The following is a 17,577-nucleotide window of genomic DNA, read 5'->3' as shown; positions in this document are numbered from 1 at the left end:
CCCCATTCGCAAGAGATTTTATACGTTGTCGAAGCAGACCAGAATGTAATTTCAACATTCCCCTCAATGATATAGTACTGCTTTCCATCATCGCCGTTTCTAATCATTCTCTTCCATTGAGACTTGGATACGGATCTCAGGTTAATTTTAAGGGTCATCAGAGTTTTGACATTGTCGGAACGATGAACTGGTGCGACTGAGCTTTCAGAATCGGCAAAGACGGTTATGTTGTAGGACTCACGTCTGATCTTGCACAAATAAGATTATCTTATGAATGATGGGCTCAAAAATATCGTGCATATCATTCTTCTGTATTGTAAATTTGCCGCGTCGTATGTCTACTCGCTGATCGTTAGCCAGACCGGGGACAGGCACTGGATATCCGTCGTCGCCATCTCGAGAAGGCAAGTACTGTTGCTTTATCTTTTTTTTGTCAGCACTTGGCCCATTTATTTCTTATTATTCAAGTAGTGCGAGTTACTCACCACCGTATCAAAACGCTCCGAGGCCTCTGAAAGTACCTCATCGTCCCAGCCTGGTTGTCCGCTTAACTTTCGTTTTATGAAATCGATAAATCGGCGGTTTAGAAAGACCGAGCCACAGAGACCCCCGGTTCCAGCAGTAATTTCTTCAACCTGTAGTATGGGATACAGTGACTTGATCCTGTATGAAATCAGATCGACCGTTCCACCACCGGCGTCGCAAATGACAAAGGAATCTCCAACTGTAAGGCCATGTGGATCGAGTCCATGTAACGCAAAGATAGCGGCGGCTTCCTATTCATGTCGGAAATGTTATTAATTAATAAGCCGAGATTGTTAAAAAACAAATGGTCGATACGTACCGGTTCTGACACTAGCAAAATCTCCGATGCGGACTTGAGACCGGCCTTCTGGCATGCTTTCAGTGTCTTCTCCTTGGCTGCCTCAGACCAAATCGCAGGCACTGTCAGACAGAATTCAACAGGAATCGTTCGAAGAATCACCGCTCCAATCTTTTGTTCCAAGGTGTAAAGTACATGATTGTATACTTCGGCTAAGTAATCTGTTGTCAATCCTTCTGCGCTTTTCTGCCCTACATCAGAGGTGTTGTTCTCTTGCAGTCCTCTGAGATAAAACGGTTATGAGAAGAAAGGTTAGCCTTGGTTACTCAAAGCCTATAAGAATTTGTTCTTGGATAACTACTTACAATTTAAACCAATGGTTCCGCTCGACGGTAGATGGAATCTGAAATCCCCATTCTGTTCCTTGGAGTGTATAACGTAGCTGTGTTGGCACTTTGACACTGCTCTCTCCCTCGTTGGATCCCAATCTGGACGGCCATATATCAATTACATGAATATCGTCTGCCTAGAAATGTGAAACTTAGAAAATCAATATATTATGGTTGGAGTCCAGGTATTTCACATACACGTCTCGTCTCGGCCCACGCAACGCCTGTGTACGTAGTACCAAAATCGATACCTACGACTAATTTTCGTTGGTTAGAGTTTGCCATTATCGTCGAGATATCAAGCCTTTGAGGTAGGAATGTGTCGCTGTTTCATTCAGAAGATATAATAGGTCAACCTTGAAACAGGAATACTGGGACGATAGAGAACCTATAGATCACGATTACAAGAGAACACAAGATATGACAATCATGCTACCCTTTCCCAGCACGAGATCATAAATATAAAATGACTACCTTGAGAGAGTGCTGGGGGTTCAGTTCCAGCCTGGTCGCCCCTCCAAGGCTGGTTGCCAAGGTGCGGAGCGATTCTGGAGGTTCTCGGATACCAACTACAAAACCCAAAGGACGTGAATATGAATGGTGGTGTGCAGAAGACATGACATCTGGAGGTTCTGCACTAGCCAATAGACTAAAAGCACGTAAGAAATCTTGTCATATTTACTGATCAGCCTTGGGTCAATTGCTGGGCAAGTCTTTGGTGAGAGGCAAGGCTGACAGCACCACAAGGCTGCGAAGGACTCCTCCAAATCTTCTTGATTGATCTTAAACCTTATTTGGGTGACTATTACTCTGTAGTCCCATCTATACAAATAAAGCGATTTTCAATGTCAGACCAAACCCGACAAGTGTCCTGTTCCAGGCTTACATTCTCTCCCAATATTGCTATTGCGACAGACGATATGGATTCAGAAATAACAAAGCTCTCAATGCTTACTCCAGACGAGGTAAACCTCACTGAGTCATCCAAAGGATCAGCTTCAGACGCAGACACCAATGAACAAGTCGACATACGAACGGTTCAGGCCAAGTCACAGTACGATATGGAATCTGGACTTGTTCCAAGAACGGAGTTGGAAGATTCCCAAAGAAAATGCGACGCTCTAGATCGACTTGTAGAAAAGCTTCAACAAGATCTTGAGGAGGCACACAGTCTGATTTTTAGCCTTCAGCCATCCCAACCACCACTGACTGATACAGAGGCGGCAAGAGACTTCAAAACTCTTCTTACCACAGTCGAACAATGGGTCGATACGAAGGTATCTGTATCAGCAAGTCGTTCGTGGTCGTCGGTTGTCGATCAAAAGGGAGCAACAACGCTCCTTGATCTTGTGACAACGCAAGGCAGATCCGCGTTCCTGTATCCTGGCACAGATGAATTCAATATTATCGCCGTAATTATGCGTTTTCTTTGTGATGAATTTTTCTCAACAAATTTTTTCGGACCACTTTCCGGGGCATCCAAGTCATTCCTATCACGGATTGAACATAATATGAGCCAATTGGACCCCCCACGAGGTTAGCTCCGAATCAGTTTCAGATGAAGGACCAACTGCTAATTGCCTTTGATCCACCATTCAGATCTTAGAACTCGTCGTACATGGCATAGTGAGACCTTCACAGCTATTGCAAATGGTCCTGGATTCCGAGATAGAGTCGAGGCGATGAATCGGAAACTTGCAAGCGACCTGTTTGACATACTACAGATTTTTATTACCTCGACAGCTCCTACGGAGAACATAATCGATGGTCTTTATGAAAATATCATCAAGCGTGCATACACTCTTTCACTGAAGATGCAGTTATCTGTGGATGAATACACCATCCAATGGTCCGACTATTACGACTCACAGCCTAATGCAAGTATCGTGATAAAAGATCCTGATGACTTTGAGCTACTTGATCTACAGCGTGCAAGGACGGTCAGTGCCCGTCCACCTCAGGTCCGTATTCAGTGGTTGTTCGATGTCACACCAAAGCTATCAGTTCGAAAAGTACTTCCCAACTCATATGGGAGACCTAAGGTTCTTGCTAAACATCGCATCCTGGTCATTGTTAAAGAAAAGACAGCAAGTGAGAAAAGTGAAATTGATGGTATTCACAGTGACCATTATCAAACGGTTCTAGGTATGCTGGAAAAGGCTAATCGTCCAAGAAAAATCAAAAGAGGTGGTTTGGATCGTTTTATTAGAAGATAGCTAGAAAGAAATGTGACACGGCCGACGAGTTCAAGAATTTAGCTGCTCATATAATAGACTTTTTGACTATAGTAGATTTCTTGAACGATATGGACAATTTGGTTGATGTCTTGAATTTCCGTACAACCGAATCTGCTTGTAGTCGCTCAGACATACCCAGCAGAATTGAGCACCGCATTTCAGGCCTTGAGACCGAGATATTAGTATCGTTCTTTCATTACACACATAATTTCTGAACACCAGTATATCTTGGGATTATAAACTACAACTCCAAGGACAAGAAAACGGGTATCTGGAGGAAATAGGGAAACCAAGCTCACATGTCATATGGTCACAGCCCCTGTTCTTTTCAATAGGCCGCTCGCATCCAGGACACTGTTTCGTCGTCTGCTTCATTGTTTCCATGGATAATGCATTCTCCCTCTGTCTCCTGGCGTCCATGAGTAGTCTCTCTTGATCTTCTTTTCTAATCTTCTCTTGCTGTCGTTTGGTCTCCCTGGCTCGTTCCTCTTCTTCCGTTCGCTGTCGCTCCTTTCTCCTTCTTTCAGCTTCCATCAACTGAGCAGCCCCTGCCTTCTCTCTTTCCTCCCTGTGACGACGTTTTTGTCGTTCCTCCTCTTTGCGTTGGTCTCGATTGCTAATCTCTTGAGCAGCTTCCAAATCCTGTTCTCCTTGGAGTCGCCTTGTCATTTCCAGGTCCGAATTATCTCTGCCCCTGACGCTCTGATATTCGTCTGGGTTTTGCAACATCTCATCATACTCGTCACACGTAAGCCCTGAATGCCAGGGTCCTGCATGAAGATAACAAGACCGGAAGCCACAGTTCAGACAGCGAACAATAGGTTCAGAAGCACCTTTTTCATGCAGTTGGCCAAAATCACATTGCTGACACCAGATGAAATTTTCGTCTGAGCCTACTGCGCTTCTAAATGAAAGTCTTTCATACCTCTCAAAAGTCTCTGGGTCAGCGAGTCGCTTGATATCGTCATAAATGAGTAATGTCTGGCATTCCGGGCATCTAATCTGATCCCAGATTCTCGTCTCAAGATCTGATTTTATACTCTTTGATATACAGATGTTGCATACCGAGGGTTCATGAGCACAAGCTATTGATATCCACGCCGGCCGTGTGACAGTGTTGGAGAAATCTTCAACACAGATGTTACAACTCGTGAGCCTGTCCGTAGGGTGAATAGAGGGCTGCGGTATCTCCTGTTGTGGTAGGTGCCTATCACTTATGTCGCCCATATGTCTCAACAAGCCGTCCAAAATAACCATACAGTTAAAGGATCTCTTACCTTTCTTCATAATTGAAACGGGACTGCGTATTTGCAGTACGCAGACTTTCCAATGCGCGTTCTAACTCAACCTCGGCATTTCGTAATTGCTCTTCAAATGAATTTCGGAATTCCTCTTCCAATGAACTCCAGAAATTTGCCTCCTTCACTAGTTTTAATTGATTTTCAACCCGGGTATTGGCCGAATCATTAGGAAGAGGCTTTCTGGGTACGCTATATCGGGAACCATAGTACGGAGTCTTTAGCACGGGGTATGTAGATGTACTATTATCTCTTCCATCTTTGAACCTATCATTGTCTGTTCCGTAGACATCATCTGTATAATCGAGATTGTCAATTCCTGCTGGTAAATCTGATGGAAGTCCTCTCCACATATCCTCGTAATTGGCACTGGCCGATAACTTCGTTTTTTTCACCCCTTCGGAACAGAGGTAGTTCGTTTGGTCCTCAAAAATAGGAGATTGAGCGTCGGTGATTTCCTCTGATTCTTTTCTTTAGAAGATTTCTTTGAAATATGCGACCATTATGGGTGGTATCTTGTTAAGGCCTTAAGGAAGGAAACTGGTTGAAAGTCGATAGGCGTTGCCCCCCACCTCCTGTACCTATACGCAGCGAATTGACTAAAGTGATTTTGCAAGCCAGTTTCTTGTCAGTAATATCAGAGATTGGCGACCCTGGTAAATTAGTACGTACTCGGATCCGTTGATGGAGGGGGAAGTATATATACGTTGACAGTACGGAAATCGCAAGGCTGAACTAGTCATGAGGTTCATCCTTGTCCTTAGGCTAGCAAGGCTGAACTGCCGACGACGATGTTTAGCCTTGTCCTTGAGCGAGCTTTGGATTCATGATTGGACCAACTAGCAAGTAACTAATGGTTTGAGGCATACAGGCCATCAACAAGATATAGCAGCATTATTTGATATTCAATCTTTATTTCCGAACAACGGATTTAGGGTAGCCCCCAGTTTCCCAAATGGGTAATAGTATGTAATTGTCCCTGTCTCTTTTAGTTGACATTTTTGAAAACGGTCCTTGGTAAACTCCGGAGCTTACATCAAATCTGTATAGTGCGCTTGAAATTGGCCTATATTCTTGTGAGAGGAGGGATATGGCTGCGGGGAAACCTTGAATCCCTCTACATGAAATTTGTAGTCTCAAGGCTGACGGACAAACAGCCATATGGAACACTAAGCACCTCTCTTTTTTCCCCCTATTATATATACTCGTAGAGTCTTTCATAGCCTTGGGCAGAAATGAAAGTGAGTACCAAGCACACAGAAATGTACGTTGTTTCCTGCAAATGTACAGAAGGACCCTGTTGAGGCCTGAAGCCTAAGATATAGGACTACTACGCCATTGGACAGCCTTTACTATTCAAAATACTGATTTCGGGGCATTTATGAGTCATATGCGACTCCTTGCTGCGTTTTAGATACAGGATACTCGCATCCTTGGACGTATCTCAGGCTCAGATAGGCAAATATTAGGTAGAGAGTCCTGCATCGGCGCTGCCGGGTAACAAGCCGCCACCGTAATCGACTCGCCCTATTTAATCTAGGAAAATCCTCTTTTTCCCTTCTGATGAGTATTTCTTTGCATTAATCTGTTTCCATTTTAATTCAGAAAGAAGCCTATCGTAAACGTTCTTTTTCTCAGTCCTGTCAAAATGGAAGCCAAAGTCGCAGCGTGCCAGCGGATCATACAATATTCCGTGACAGATATGAGACTCATCCTCGAAGCTCTCAACATGTCCGGTCAGGGTTTATTCTTCCAGGGTCAATGGATGAAATTGCCGAAGAACACTCGTCTAGCGGTGTATGGCGACTCGGCCGCCGCGCATTATATGTGTCGTCGGTGGGTTGAAATGCCATTGACAAAAGGTTAGTTTTCTTCTCTAGGCTTTGTGAAACCTCGGGGTGAAAGTTTATCATAGTGAAACATAGAACAATGGACGGGAATTCGCAAGCACGTTCTTGGAAACAGCATTCTTGGTCGCACAGGAATCCGCATGGGCCTGAACTATTGCCTCAACTTGAATCCTGGCACAACCGAAGTATCTCATGACATGATGGCAACATCTGTTGAAGCTATTTTGGGTGCCGTTCACCTCGACGGAGGAGACCAAGCCCTGGCCTCAGTCATGACCGCACTCGGTCTTACATCGGATCTTCTGGTACGTCTACGCCCCTCCCCTTTTGTCTTTTCCGTTTTATGAACTATTGTATCTCTCTACAACTCAACTTTTATCTCTTATAGGTTCCTCTACATAGCGGCCCGTAAGGTCCCTTGCATATCCTCACCCAATGAGATCTTCTCTCTGGGGGGGGGGGGGCATTCCGACTTAACAACACCTGGGCGGGAATATATCTGTTTTGCACCTGTCAACAGAGAAGGTCCTGTTAAAGGCATTGTTAATTCGGGATTCTCCCCAAAGGCAAAATGGCATCAGGCGGGAATATGCAGGGGACCTCACGGGCCTCCATGCCTAGGACCCTTTTTTCTTCCTCCTTAGATTTAAGGGTGGAAGATTAGAGGTCATTGGCTCGACAATATTGCTGGATGCAATATCTTGTCTTGAATTCCTTATCTAATGCAATATTTTTGCTTAGGATCAAGCCGATTGAGTTTTGATATGTCACATATCAATCCAAGGAGTGACAGAACTGTTGTTATTCAACATGGACTATTATCTATTTCCGGGGCGCAGAGTGCAAAAGGGAATCCAGCTGGCATGTATGCAGATTTTGTAGGGTTTGGATTGGGTTGGGTTGGCTTCATGTATCAGATTGATATTGTTGCCGTTTAAGAAAAAATGGTTCAGAAAAGAATTAAAAAAAAGCAATATCGGTGGAATTGGCGGTGCTCATACTGTAATCCAGAGAGATGGGAGTAATTCCAACAAGCCCCACAGTGACGATATATCATAGTATACACATCCTTCTCTCGGAATGTGAGTATATCTTCAGTTTCCATATACTGGCATCGAGGTTTGAAAAGTGAAATGCTATGACATCCAGCGTTGGACTCTCGAGCAGACCTGTTCGCACACTTCACCATGAGAATTTTTGAATATCTTGAAATGGTATGAAAGATTTAGAACTGGACAATTGTTGTTGGACTACTGAGGGTGGTAGGTGGCATTATGCAATCCAAACGAAGGCAGAGCGCTCGCTTGACGCAAGCTAGCCAATTACATACACATAACTATATAACCTCAACAACAGATGGCAATTCTACTCTGCTATAATATGAGTAGATTCGAACGCCTATGGCAATCTCAGATAGTATTCCAACATCTTCGGGAAGTTTGGTGTTCCAAGGCCAGTGACAGGATCCCATCCGGGAACGGCAGAGAAGCCCATGGTATCGCATCCAGGGTTCGTTCCTATATTAGATTGTCGTATCAGTCTTGTGAATTGAAAAGTACCATCGAGGCCAATAGTAAACAATAGAAATGACGACGGAATCGAGAGAAGAGAATATACTTACCATTTGTAATATCATTCAACATTGATGGATTTGCGTAAAGGGAAGGGTTTAGGAATCCAAGAGGCGATTTACCAGCCCAAAGACGTTCGTCGTTGATTCGATTGATAACAGCAGCAAAAATAGGAGTGCTTGCTGACGTACCACCGCTAAGACTGTAGTTTCCGCCATTGTACACCTTTGTTATTGTCTTGTCAGTTTTCATTGTGTAAATGTGCTTCCTCCAATCTCTAGAAGGAAAGGAATTAAAACCACAAAGACACCACATACCACAATATTGTCACCATTGGCCGCAACATCAGGAACACCACGGCCGATACGATTGTAAATACCTCCAGTATTGCCGACCAAAGAATCGATATCAATCATTTGCTGTATGTCATTCGTCTCGGGGGCTAAAGCACTGTAGTAAGGGTATGGTGGGTTGTGTTTCTTGAAGAAAGTTGCAACCGCTTTCCGTTGGTAGTCTGGAATTGGGAATACATTACTGAAGCCACCACCCGAGGAATAGTTGGCGCTGTATGGGTAGCCTGCCGGATCAAACACGGCACTTTCCGGGTCCCAGACTGTCTTTCCTGGGTACACCTTTGTTGCTCCCACATTGGTGACATAAGGACATGTGTTTGGCCACGTTGGGTTGAAGACGTTGAGCTTGCTACCTATACAGCCTGTAGGACCACTGTTTGAATTAGAAATGATATCCAAATGCACATACACCTGGGTAAAATAGAGGGAAAAAAAAGGAAATCCTTACTCTCCAGAGTTAGGGTAATTGCTGACACCCGAGTCTCCACTGGCAAATAGAAAAGATACTCCTTGGAGTCCTAGTTTGGCATATTCAAGACACTGGCGGCGTTGGTAAGATAGTGGGAGGTCGACTTCTTGTCCACCGTACGAAACCGAGATCACATTGGTTGGCTTGTAGACACCACACATGAGTTCACCCTGCCAGCCACCGGGATCTGGATAAGTCTGGTCAAGGTACTTATCATTGCCGGTCTCACCATAAGCCGAAAATGTGCAGTAAGACTGGTTTGGGGAAAAGTCAGTCATGCTATTTTCGTAACCCTAAATGGTTCCCGGGGGGAAGAACTCATATATGGGCTGAAACAAAGTAAAATGCTCAATGCTCGACTTACACCATCGAGACTATCCAAGAAGGTATTAAATCCAAAAGAATAACTGTCACAAAGTTAGTATTTGGGAGAACGTCTCGTATCCAGATGACAGAGTTTATATCACGTACGTATCGTTGGGATTGGACTGTACAATAAAGTCATCTACTTCATAGTCGGTAATAGTCTGTGGATATACAATTGGATACGCGAGCTGGAGATCGAGACTCACTTCCCCACCAGCGTAGTAAGGATCCGTTGTAGATTGTTGACCGCCGTCGACATTTGCGGCGATAGGATGCGTTCCCTTGGGAATGTGAGGAGTGAAATTGGCAAAGAAGAGATCCAGATCCTGCTGCGTATAAAATTGCAGCTCAGACTCAAAAATTCCCAAAGAGTTGTTCGGGTGTGCTCTGATTGCTGGCGGGATTTGGTAGAGAGCGGCAACACATGCTGGGGAAATAGCTATATCGCACGTACTGAGATCGTTGGGATCGGATGACACTGCTGCCCTGACTGCTTCCGCTCTTCCTGAGCCTTGTTCGAGGGGATCCCGTAGATCATGGTTGACGCGCCGAGTGAGTGCTTTCTCTCTCTTTTGCTTGTCTTCGCTCACGACGCGAACCATATTCTCTCGTTTGACTCGTTGTTGTCCATCGATTGGGGCAAGAAGCTTGATACCCGGAGTGACGAAATCGACATGTTCCTTGAGATGGTGCGGGACGTGGTATTCATCGCAAGCTGGCATGATCCCACCGGTGACGGAGTCTTCGAATTCATGGAATTCGGTCTTCAAGAGACGTTCCGCTTCATCTGGGGTTGCGAAAAAGGCCAGCCATCCTCGGTTGTCGGAGTGTGTTATACGCTTAGACGAAATGCCGTTGTCAGTAAGCCATGTTTTCACTGATTCGACAGTCTTATCAGATGGTTGGAACGCCTTGATGACTTCCTCGGGAGTCCAGTGTTTCCCATAATTAGCAGAATCTGGGTGAGAGCTAACTCAATTTATATTAGCCTTTAATTAATTATTCGAAAAGCTCTTGTCTACCAACTGCAGCTGAGAATCTGTACTATCGAGAACTACTTACACATCCAGCAAATGTTGGTACATCTCCTCTAGGTTCGACTGCGCTAGACCAATACGCATTGGAAGCAATTTGTCCCGGGGCACGCGGTCACGTTTGGTCCAACGTGCGGGCAGTGAATCTCGCTTCTCGTGAAGAACATGCTTCACTTCCCGAGAGGGAGCTGCATCAGCAGTCCAGGCGAGGCCCAAAGTGAGCAGCAACACGGTTTGCCTAAGAGCCATGTCTTCTGCTGTCCCAATTCTGCTGGCAGCCTACTCGCAGAAACTGATATTCAAGGGTAGTACGGAATTAAAAGTAAAGGCGTCTGATTGAGCTACTTATAATGACATGCGGTTCAAAAAGCCAGTGCAACGGTGCTACTGAACCTGTCTTAGCTGCACGTCGCCAACCATTGGCGCTTCCCGTTATTCCTAAATGCTGAGCCATTTTCTACCGAGTGATAAGCAGGAGAGATTGCGAGCAAAGAGCGGGGAAAGGTCTCATGAGGTTCGGCCCTGATTACACAGTTGTAGGCCTTTATTGGACGGTTATTGACAATAACGTTACAGTTGGAAGCGGGACTGATAGACTAAAGTTAAACCATTTAACCCGACTTGGTGGCTTCCCGGATGGTGGCTTGAAACTAGAATGATTTGCGGACACAAGCATTGAGGATCGAACATTAGAAATCCAGATTTGCACCACTAGATGCGTCTCGTGTATCTGAAGCAACCCACATTAGGTTACATAGGTCACCATCCGCCAGCACAAGCCATTTTCAAGTCTGTTCCCGCTTTCTCGATTCAAATTGAACGATTCAAATAAGCCATGCAACAAAACATTGACAATATGATGAGGCGGAGCAGGTTGAGACAGTTTTACCAAAATAAATTCCCCGACAGTGAGAATCCGTGTCCAATGTCACCAGTGCTATCAACCAGGACATGAACTTCAGGTCGTTCTGCAGTCTATTAGGCGATCTATAAACCCACCCGAATTTGACCAATCCCACCCGTATGCAAAAACATCTAAAAGATCCATTACCAATCCTTCCCATACAAATTTCTTATGAAGTGAAAGTAATCCTCTGTTGCCAATTGCTACCACGCCCCTACAAACTCCTCAGTGTGCAGTTGAGATGTGGTCAAGTAGCATGAGTGTAGCAGGCACAAAAATGAACGAAATCAGCTCCTCGCTGACGTACCGGTACTACATTGTAACTGTTGCTAACCTTTCAAGCTATCAGTCTTAGTCTGAATAAGCCCAAAAGCAAGCAAACCACCGAAAGTGCCAACAAGCCGAAACATCCGAGGATTCGGCAACAGAAAGAGATACCTAATACATAACCAGTGCTCAGAGCTCCCTGGCCTCCTTTACAAAAGAGATGAGGAAATGTAAAAGCATCAAAAAAGGAATTTTATAGAACAGCGTTACTAGTTAGAGAATGTAATAACTTGAACTCTTCCATTTTCACACCCAATGGCTAAAGCACCGTCTTTGACTGTTGAGACCCCAAGGCCCTCAGAGGATCGATAGCCAGGTGGTAACCATAGCTCTCTTTGGCCCCTATTAGCAACCCATTGATTCCCGTGCAGAGATGGCTTGTTTATTACGTGAACAAAATCTGGCAAGAAGCTTTTACGCCAGTCTTGGGCCGTAAAGCACTGTAGTTTAGTTGAAAGATAGTAAATGTCTTTGGAGGGGTCGACGTCAGAATCCCAGTACAAGAAGGCATCAATGATATGCTCAAGCGCGCCTGTAGTGTAGTCCCAGAACTTAATGTGTGCAGTAGAGCCAGAAACCAGAAGTTTGCTGTCAGGTAGGAAAGCGATTGATTGCAATGCCCGGTTCTCTTCCACAGTGTGCTTAAGCGTGCCTGTAGCCATATCCCAAAGATTAATTTCATACCTAGAGCCAATCGCTAGCAGTTGGGAATTAGGTGAAAATGTAATCGATCCTACCGCGCGTACATGGAGCTCTAGGCTGTGCTTGACTGTGCCTGTAGTGAGATCCCAGATGTCAATGATGTGGTTATTGGTGCCAGCGGCAAGCATTTGACCATTAGGTGAGAAAGCTAGCGATGTGACTGAGGACCGCATTCTTAAATCAGCGCTGGGTCCCTTCAAGGTATGTTTGAGTATGCCTGTAGCGGGATCCCAAAGTCTGACAGTCCCTTCCGAAACGCCAGACGCTAGTAGTCGATTATCATGGGAAAAGATCACCAAGGTCGACCATTCTAACTGACCCTCCAGAGCGTTCAGGGTATGTTTGAGCGCGCCTGTAGAGGTTTCCCAGAGCTTAATAGTTCGATCCCGAGAGCAAGATGCAAGTAGTTGGCCATCGGGCGAGAAAGCAACCGAGTAAACCATATCTGCATGGGCATTTAGGATAGGTTCAGGAGCACCCATATCAAGGTCCCAGAGCTTTATCGAGTTACCATCAGCAGATGCCAGAAGTCGACTGTCAGGCGAGAATGCCACTGAGAGTACTAAATATGAAAGGGGCTCTAGGATGTACTTCAGCGTGCATGTGAAAGGGTCCCAAAGTTCTATACTGATATCGTAGCCGATAGCTAGCAGCCCACCATCAGGAGCGAAGCAAACCGAATGCCCAGAGAGTCCCAGGATATTTTTCAACGCACCTGTAACAGGATCCCAGAGCCCGTTACTTCCATCAATATGGCATGAAGCAAGGAGTCGAGCATCTGGCGAGAAAGCCATCCTAAATACAGCGCCCTTATTGGAATAGTCCCACATGGTGTGATTAAGCACGCCTGTAACAGGGTCCCAAAGCTTTATAGTCCCATCACTGGAGCCAGCAGCCAGCAGTCGGCCATCAGGTGAGAAACAGACCGAGTCAACACGGTGTAACTCCCGCGACTTTGTCTGCAAAATGCGCTCAAGCGCACCTGTTGCAGGATCCCAAAATTTGACAGATCCATCATTGGCGCCAGAAGCCAGCAGTTCGCCATCAGGTGAGAAAGCAACCGAGCTTATAGGAGGAGGCCCCGTATGGTGTACAAATGTTGCTCCGTTAGGATTATTAATCTCAAAAAAGGATCTACCGTGTGGATCATCCACAGTGTACTTAAGTGCGCCTGTATCAGAATCCCAGAGCTTAATAGTCCCATCATAAGAGCCAGATACCAGCAGCCGGCCATTAGGTGAGAAGGCGATAGATTCAACGCGCTCTTTATGGCTCTCTAGGGTGTGCTTGAGCGCTCCTGTATCCGGGTCCCAGAGCTTAATAGTTCCATCATAGGAGCTAGAAGCGATCAGTCGGCCATTAGGTGAGAAGGCGACCGAAACCACACTACCTGAATGGCCTTCCAGGGTTTGTAAATCTGGACCCCAACCTTCATCCTGATTTGGCCAATAATGCATCCAGCTAGGACGATCACTTTCAAATGCCTGTCTGATTATTGAATCTCTAGGTGCAAAGATTAATCCAGAAGTATAGATCTGTAGTGGAGCAATATCCGCTATGTGACTATTTCTCAGGATGAATCTCTGTGCATCATCCAAAAATTCAGAAATCTGCAGATTATCATCATCCTATAATCCTCAGCGCAGATATTCTTAAATGGGATAATAGGCGCTTACTTGTAGTGTTGACTTCAAAATGTTGATCCCTCCTATAACTTCTGAGACAAGACCTAGTGTGCACATCACCTCCATCCAATGGAGGAAATGCACTTGGAGAAACGCGTAAACATGGCCAACCTGAATTATGACGTCCAAAATTTTTGTTATATGGTGGATCCAGTAGCGGCATGCGTACTGTAGTTCTGGTGACAAATGTTGACTGATAAGCTGGGCATCAATATCTCGGCGCTGTATTCCATGGCTGGGGAGATTGCATATATTCTTTTTCAGCCGGTTCTTCATGACAGAGAGACAGTAGTTGCTTAACTTAATACTCATTTCTTTCTCATCAACCCAGAAAGGGGTTTTCTCACGAGTGCTTGAGTCAAGGAGGAAGTCTCGGAATGATAAATGGAAGATTCTGATTGGCCGCTCGTTATTATTTGGTATATGCACGACTGAGTGTACTGAACCAAGTCTGGATTTAATTGTATTTATGGTGATCCCCGTGAGGTTTGACAGGGGGACAACTGGGAGCGGGACCTCAAGTAGTATGATTATACCAAGGACCTCCCGAATATCCTGAACTACTTGAATTTGTCTCTTCCCATCGTATCTTGAGACGAGTCGCATCAAGACGGGAAGATATGTCTTTTCCAATCTTGACTCCTCATTCTGATATTCAAGGATCTCTCGGAGAGATTGCTCGGGGTCCAGATTATAATCCTCGAATTGACGGCAGATAGTTGCAGCAAAAATGAATAGTGGGATTGACATAGATAGCAAATCTGTGAAATTTGGTTTCCCTGGCCAGTCGAGGCAAAGATCTCTCTGTTCCCTAATTCTAGCCAGCTTGTATTTGAGGAACAAAGAGATGTCATGTTCAATCACTGTCTCTGAAATTTCATGGAGGATCAAATCCTGATAACTATTCTCAACAGTCTGAAAGCCTAATCGAACAGGCAGCTCAGGTCGGCTGGTAATGAAAAACCGAAGGCAAACAGAGCGTGGCAATTGTTGAATAATAACTCGAATATCATTTTCACCTTCACATTCATCTAGAGCATCAATCACAATCACCAAGGGGGGCCGCTGTCCTTTCAATTGATAAAGGTCAGCAAGTGGTTGCTTAATCAGCCGATCGAACTGCTCCTTGAGCGGTTTAGCTGAAATCCTGGGATGATCCTTGATGACTTGTAGTATAGCATCGCGCACCTCCGGAATTCCTGCAAATAGTTGCCTGGCAATGGTTGGGAAGAACCGAGTTGCGTTGCCACGATCTCCTTCACCTCTCTTGAAAAAGAAGCTCGCACCTAATAACCCTTGCTTCTGAAAGTTCCTTGCCACAGTTCGTGATATTGTTGACTTGCCAGTTCCAGCTAGCCCATTAAGCCAGAATATACACTTTCCTTTGGGTAAGGTAGCCCATTCTCCGACCTTGTGTAGAAGGTCCTCCCTGGTCCCTTGAAAGCATTCTTCTTCATGCTGGTCTACATAGGTTCCGAATTCAGCTCCTTCAGCAATTGGCAACTCGTCAAGCTGAATACCTCGCGCTATATTTTCGATATTTTTAGCCACTCCACTAGTCATTGAGCGGATACTGTCGACAGTTCCGGATACGTTTTCCAAGCAGTTTTTGATGTCTGCCGAACAAGTATTAGAGATAACAAGATATATTGGAATAATTCCAACTAACCATTGAGAGCATCAGTAGCCCTCCTCTCGGAGTCTACCCTCTGAGGGACAATCTGATTCAAGAGATCTCTTGCATACGCAGCTGCCGCCATCGCAGCATAGCCCTGCCATTCCTTACTTTTGTGCGAATCGGCATAGTCGCAAACACCACGGATGACCAAGCAAGGGAAATGGTTTATCAGTCCAGCCGCTTCCATTTCAAAGCAAAGAACATCTTGGGATGTCGCTATCTTGTCACGAAATAGTGCGTCTTTAACCACTCTATTTCCAGATGCGATCAGACCATAATGGATAGCAGGATCAACTTTGATATGTCGCAGAGCTCATCACAGTTTGCTTGGGGATCTGAATGAGCGAACCCGCTTTCGTAAAGCCTGTCACTTTCGAAAGGCGGCCGTTCATATTTTCGCTTCAGTCTTTTATTACCTTCAAGCAAACTTTGAATCCTCTCCTTCAACTGATGGCCCTCTTCCTCATATTGCGCTTGAAGCCCAGCCACAGCCGTGCGCAAGATAGGTGGCGGTTGGTTTAAGAATCCTGTTTGATGGAACTCCTTTCCTTGTAACTCTTTCCCGAAATCGTACTGAAGCAGGCCACCATGCCCATTTCGAGGAGAGCTCACAATAATATCGCCAAGTCGAATATCATGTTTCAAGGGTACTCCACCACCAATCCCAACCATTAACCCGAATCGGATGTTTGGAAAGCTGTGTAGCATGTCCCTAGCCACCTCGGCGGCTGATGAAGTTCCGTACTCTCTATCCGGTACAACAGCAATAACAACCTTGTGACCCCCAATTTCTCCCAAAGTATAATGGTTATTATCGTTTGGCGACAGCTTTTCAGGCCGAGTATGCTTTGTATCAAGGAAGGCTCGGGCAGCTACATATTCTGTCTCCAAGGCACATATCCAACCGACGGTGTACTGATCTGGGTCTGACATTGCGGGCACACATGTGACAGCGGGACCTTGAATATTTCCTTCACGCTAATGTGTTCATCCTAGGATGTGATTTTCTGGGTAAATCAAAGTTCTTGGCGCAAATGAAAATTTAGAAGCGAAAGGGTGATTGGAAGCGCTCGGCCTTGTGGTGCTTGAAAGAGGGGTAAGAGAAGCATGAGGCTGACGGGCTGGATACGTATCATCTGCTATTCACTGGGACCTCGCTTTTCCGTGGCGTCAAATTGCACTGCAACCTTAGCTTCTTGGGGGAATTGCAAGTGGGGAGATGATAGGTATGAAGACAGCGATCTATCATAATTACACCATACTGTTGGTTCTTTAAACGGATTGTAAGCTACTCCTCTATGTTGTCTTGGAATGTAAATAGCCGCATCCAAAATGAATGATTACTATTGATTTCTATCAACACTGTCTCATAATGTATAGAGAGTGAAAATTCATCGTAGTGGCCACAAATGTTATCGTATGTTAACGGCTCTTGCGTAGATAATGATTCGAGACCCCCTCAATAGGCCTATTGACTCACACGCACCACGTAATGTCAAGGTCATCAATAGGTATACGAGGTAGATACCAACTATTTGGTGCACATGTTTTGTTTTTCTTGGTGAATTGCAAATGTTGGCTCTAACGAGTCCAGGCCGGAGGCAAATGCCAGAAAGATCCCGCAGCTGCACTGCAATTTTAGCTCCCTGGAGGAATAGGAAGCGATTGCAACTTCTGTTTCCTTGGAGGGTTGCGGGCTCGGGTGCTTAGAGTGCCCCCCTAGGAATTAGAAAATAGTAGCCATACCGCATCGGGGCCATCCCAGGGTAATGGCAGGGCAAATGTACTGCAATTTTAGCTTGGTAGAAGAGGCTTGTCTCGTGATTTGAGAGAGTCTTCATGCAAGGCTTTGCAAAATTGTCCCAGGTCAGGCTCAGTCTCAAACAGACAA

The 17,577-nt window shown here is 45.3% G+C and overlaps 6 protein-coding genes across 6 annotated transcripts; 2 read left to right on the top strand and 4 right to left on the bottom strand.

Annotated features, from left to right (window-relative positions):
* Window positions 1–147: 147 nt before the first annotated feature.
* Window positions 148–1,497, bottom strand: EYB26_009291 (uncharacterized protein; the record flags this gene model as incomplete). The annotated part of the gene is made up of 6 exons (XM_054268541.1): window positions 148–187; window positions 242–423; window positions 486–776; window positions 845–1,106; window positions 1,189–1,349; window positions 1,411–1,497. The coding sequence occupies 6 exons, from the start codon at window positions 1,495–1,497 to the stop codon at window positions 148–150; spliced, it is 1,023 nt and encodes a 340-aa protein (XP_054124516.1).
* Window positions 1,498–2,132: 635 nt separating this feature from the next.
* Window positions 2,133–3,428, top strand: EYB26_009290 (uncharacterized protein; the record flags this gene model as incomplete). Its single annotated transcript, XM_054268540.1, has 2 exons — window positions 2,133–2,748; window positions 2,812–3,428. The coding sequence occupies 2 exons, from the start codon at window positions 2,133–2,135 to the stop codon at window positions 3,426–3,428; spliced, it is 1,233 nt and encodes a 410-aa protein (XP_054124515.1).
* Window positions 3,429–3,494: 66 nt separating this feature from the next.
* On the bottom strand, window positions 3,495–5,100 carry EYB26_009289 (uncharacterized protein; the record flags this gene model as incomplete). The annotated part of the gene is made up of 3 exons (XM_054268539.1): window positions 3,495–3,613; window positions 3,749–4,662; window positions 4,727–5,100. 3 exons carry the CDS (start codon window positions 5,098–5,100, stop codon window positions 3,495–3,497), a joined length of 1,407 nt encoding a protein of 468 aa, XP_054124514.1.
* A 1,295-nt stretch (window positions 5,101–6,395) lies between these two features.
* Window positions 6,396–7,009, top strand: EYB26_009288 (uncharacterized protein; the record flags this gene model as incomplete). Its single annotated transcript, XM_054268538.1, has 3 exons — window positions 6,396–6,609; window positions 6,673–6,902; window positions 6,986–7,009. The coding sequence occupies 3 exons, from the start codon at window positions 6,396–6,398 to the stop codon at window positions 7,007–7,009; spliced, it is 468 nt and encodes a 155-aa protein (XP_054124513.1).
* Window positions 7,010–7,995: 986 nt separating this feature from the next.
* EYB26_009287 (uncharacterized protein) lies at window positions 7,996–10,639 on the bottom strand (the record flags this gene model as incomplete). Its single annotated transcript, XM_054268537.1, has 7 exons — window positions 7,996–8,114; window positions 8,219–8,393; window positions 8,486–8,894; window positions 8,970–9,244; window positions 9,355–9,397; window positions 9,462–10,325; window positions 10,419–10,639. The coding sequence occupies 7 exons, from the start codon at window positions 10,637–10,639 to the stop codon at window positions 7,996–7,998; spliced, it is 2,106 nt and encodes a 701-aa protein (XP_054124512.1).
* Window positions 10,640–11,830: 1,191 nt separating this feature from the next.
* EYB26_009286 (uncharacterized protein) lies at window positions 11,831–16,619 on the bottom strand (the record flags this gene model as incomplete). Its single annotated transcript, XM_054268536.1, has 4 exons — window positions 11,831–13,951; window positions 14,000–15,624; window positions 15,678–15,937; window positions 16,036–16,619. The coding sequence occupies 4 exons, from the start codon at window positions 16,617–16,619 to the stop codon at window positions 11,831–11,833; spliced, it is 4,590 nt and encodes a 1,529-aa protein (XP_054124511.1).
* Window positions 16,620–17,577: the final 958 nt, after the last annotated feature.

Source organism: Talaromyces marneffei, chromosome 7 (assembly GCF_009556855.1).
Source record: "Talaromyces marneffei chromosome 7, complete sequence".
Lineage (NCBI taxonomy): Eukaryota > Fungi > Ascomycota > Eurotiomycetes > Eurotiales > Trichocomaceae > Talaromyces > Talaromyces marneffei.
Note: the sequence above shows the minus strand (reverse complement) of the source record. Positions and strands in the feature narration are given on the sequence as shown.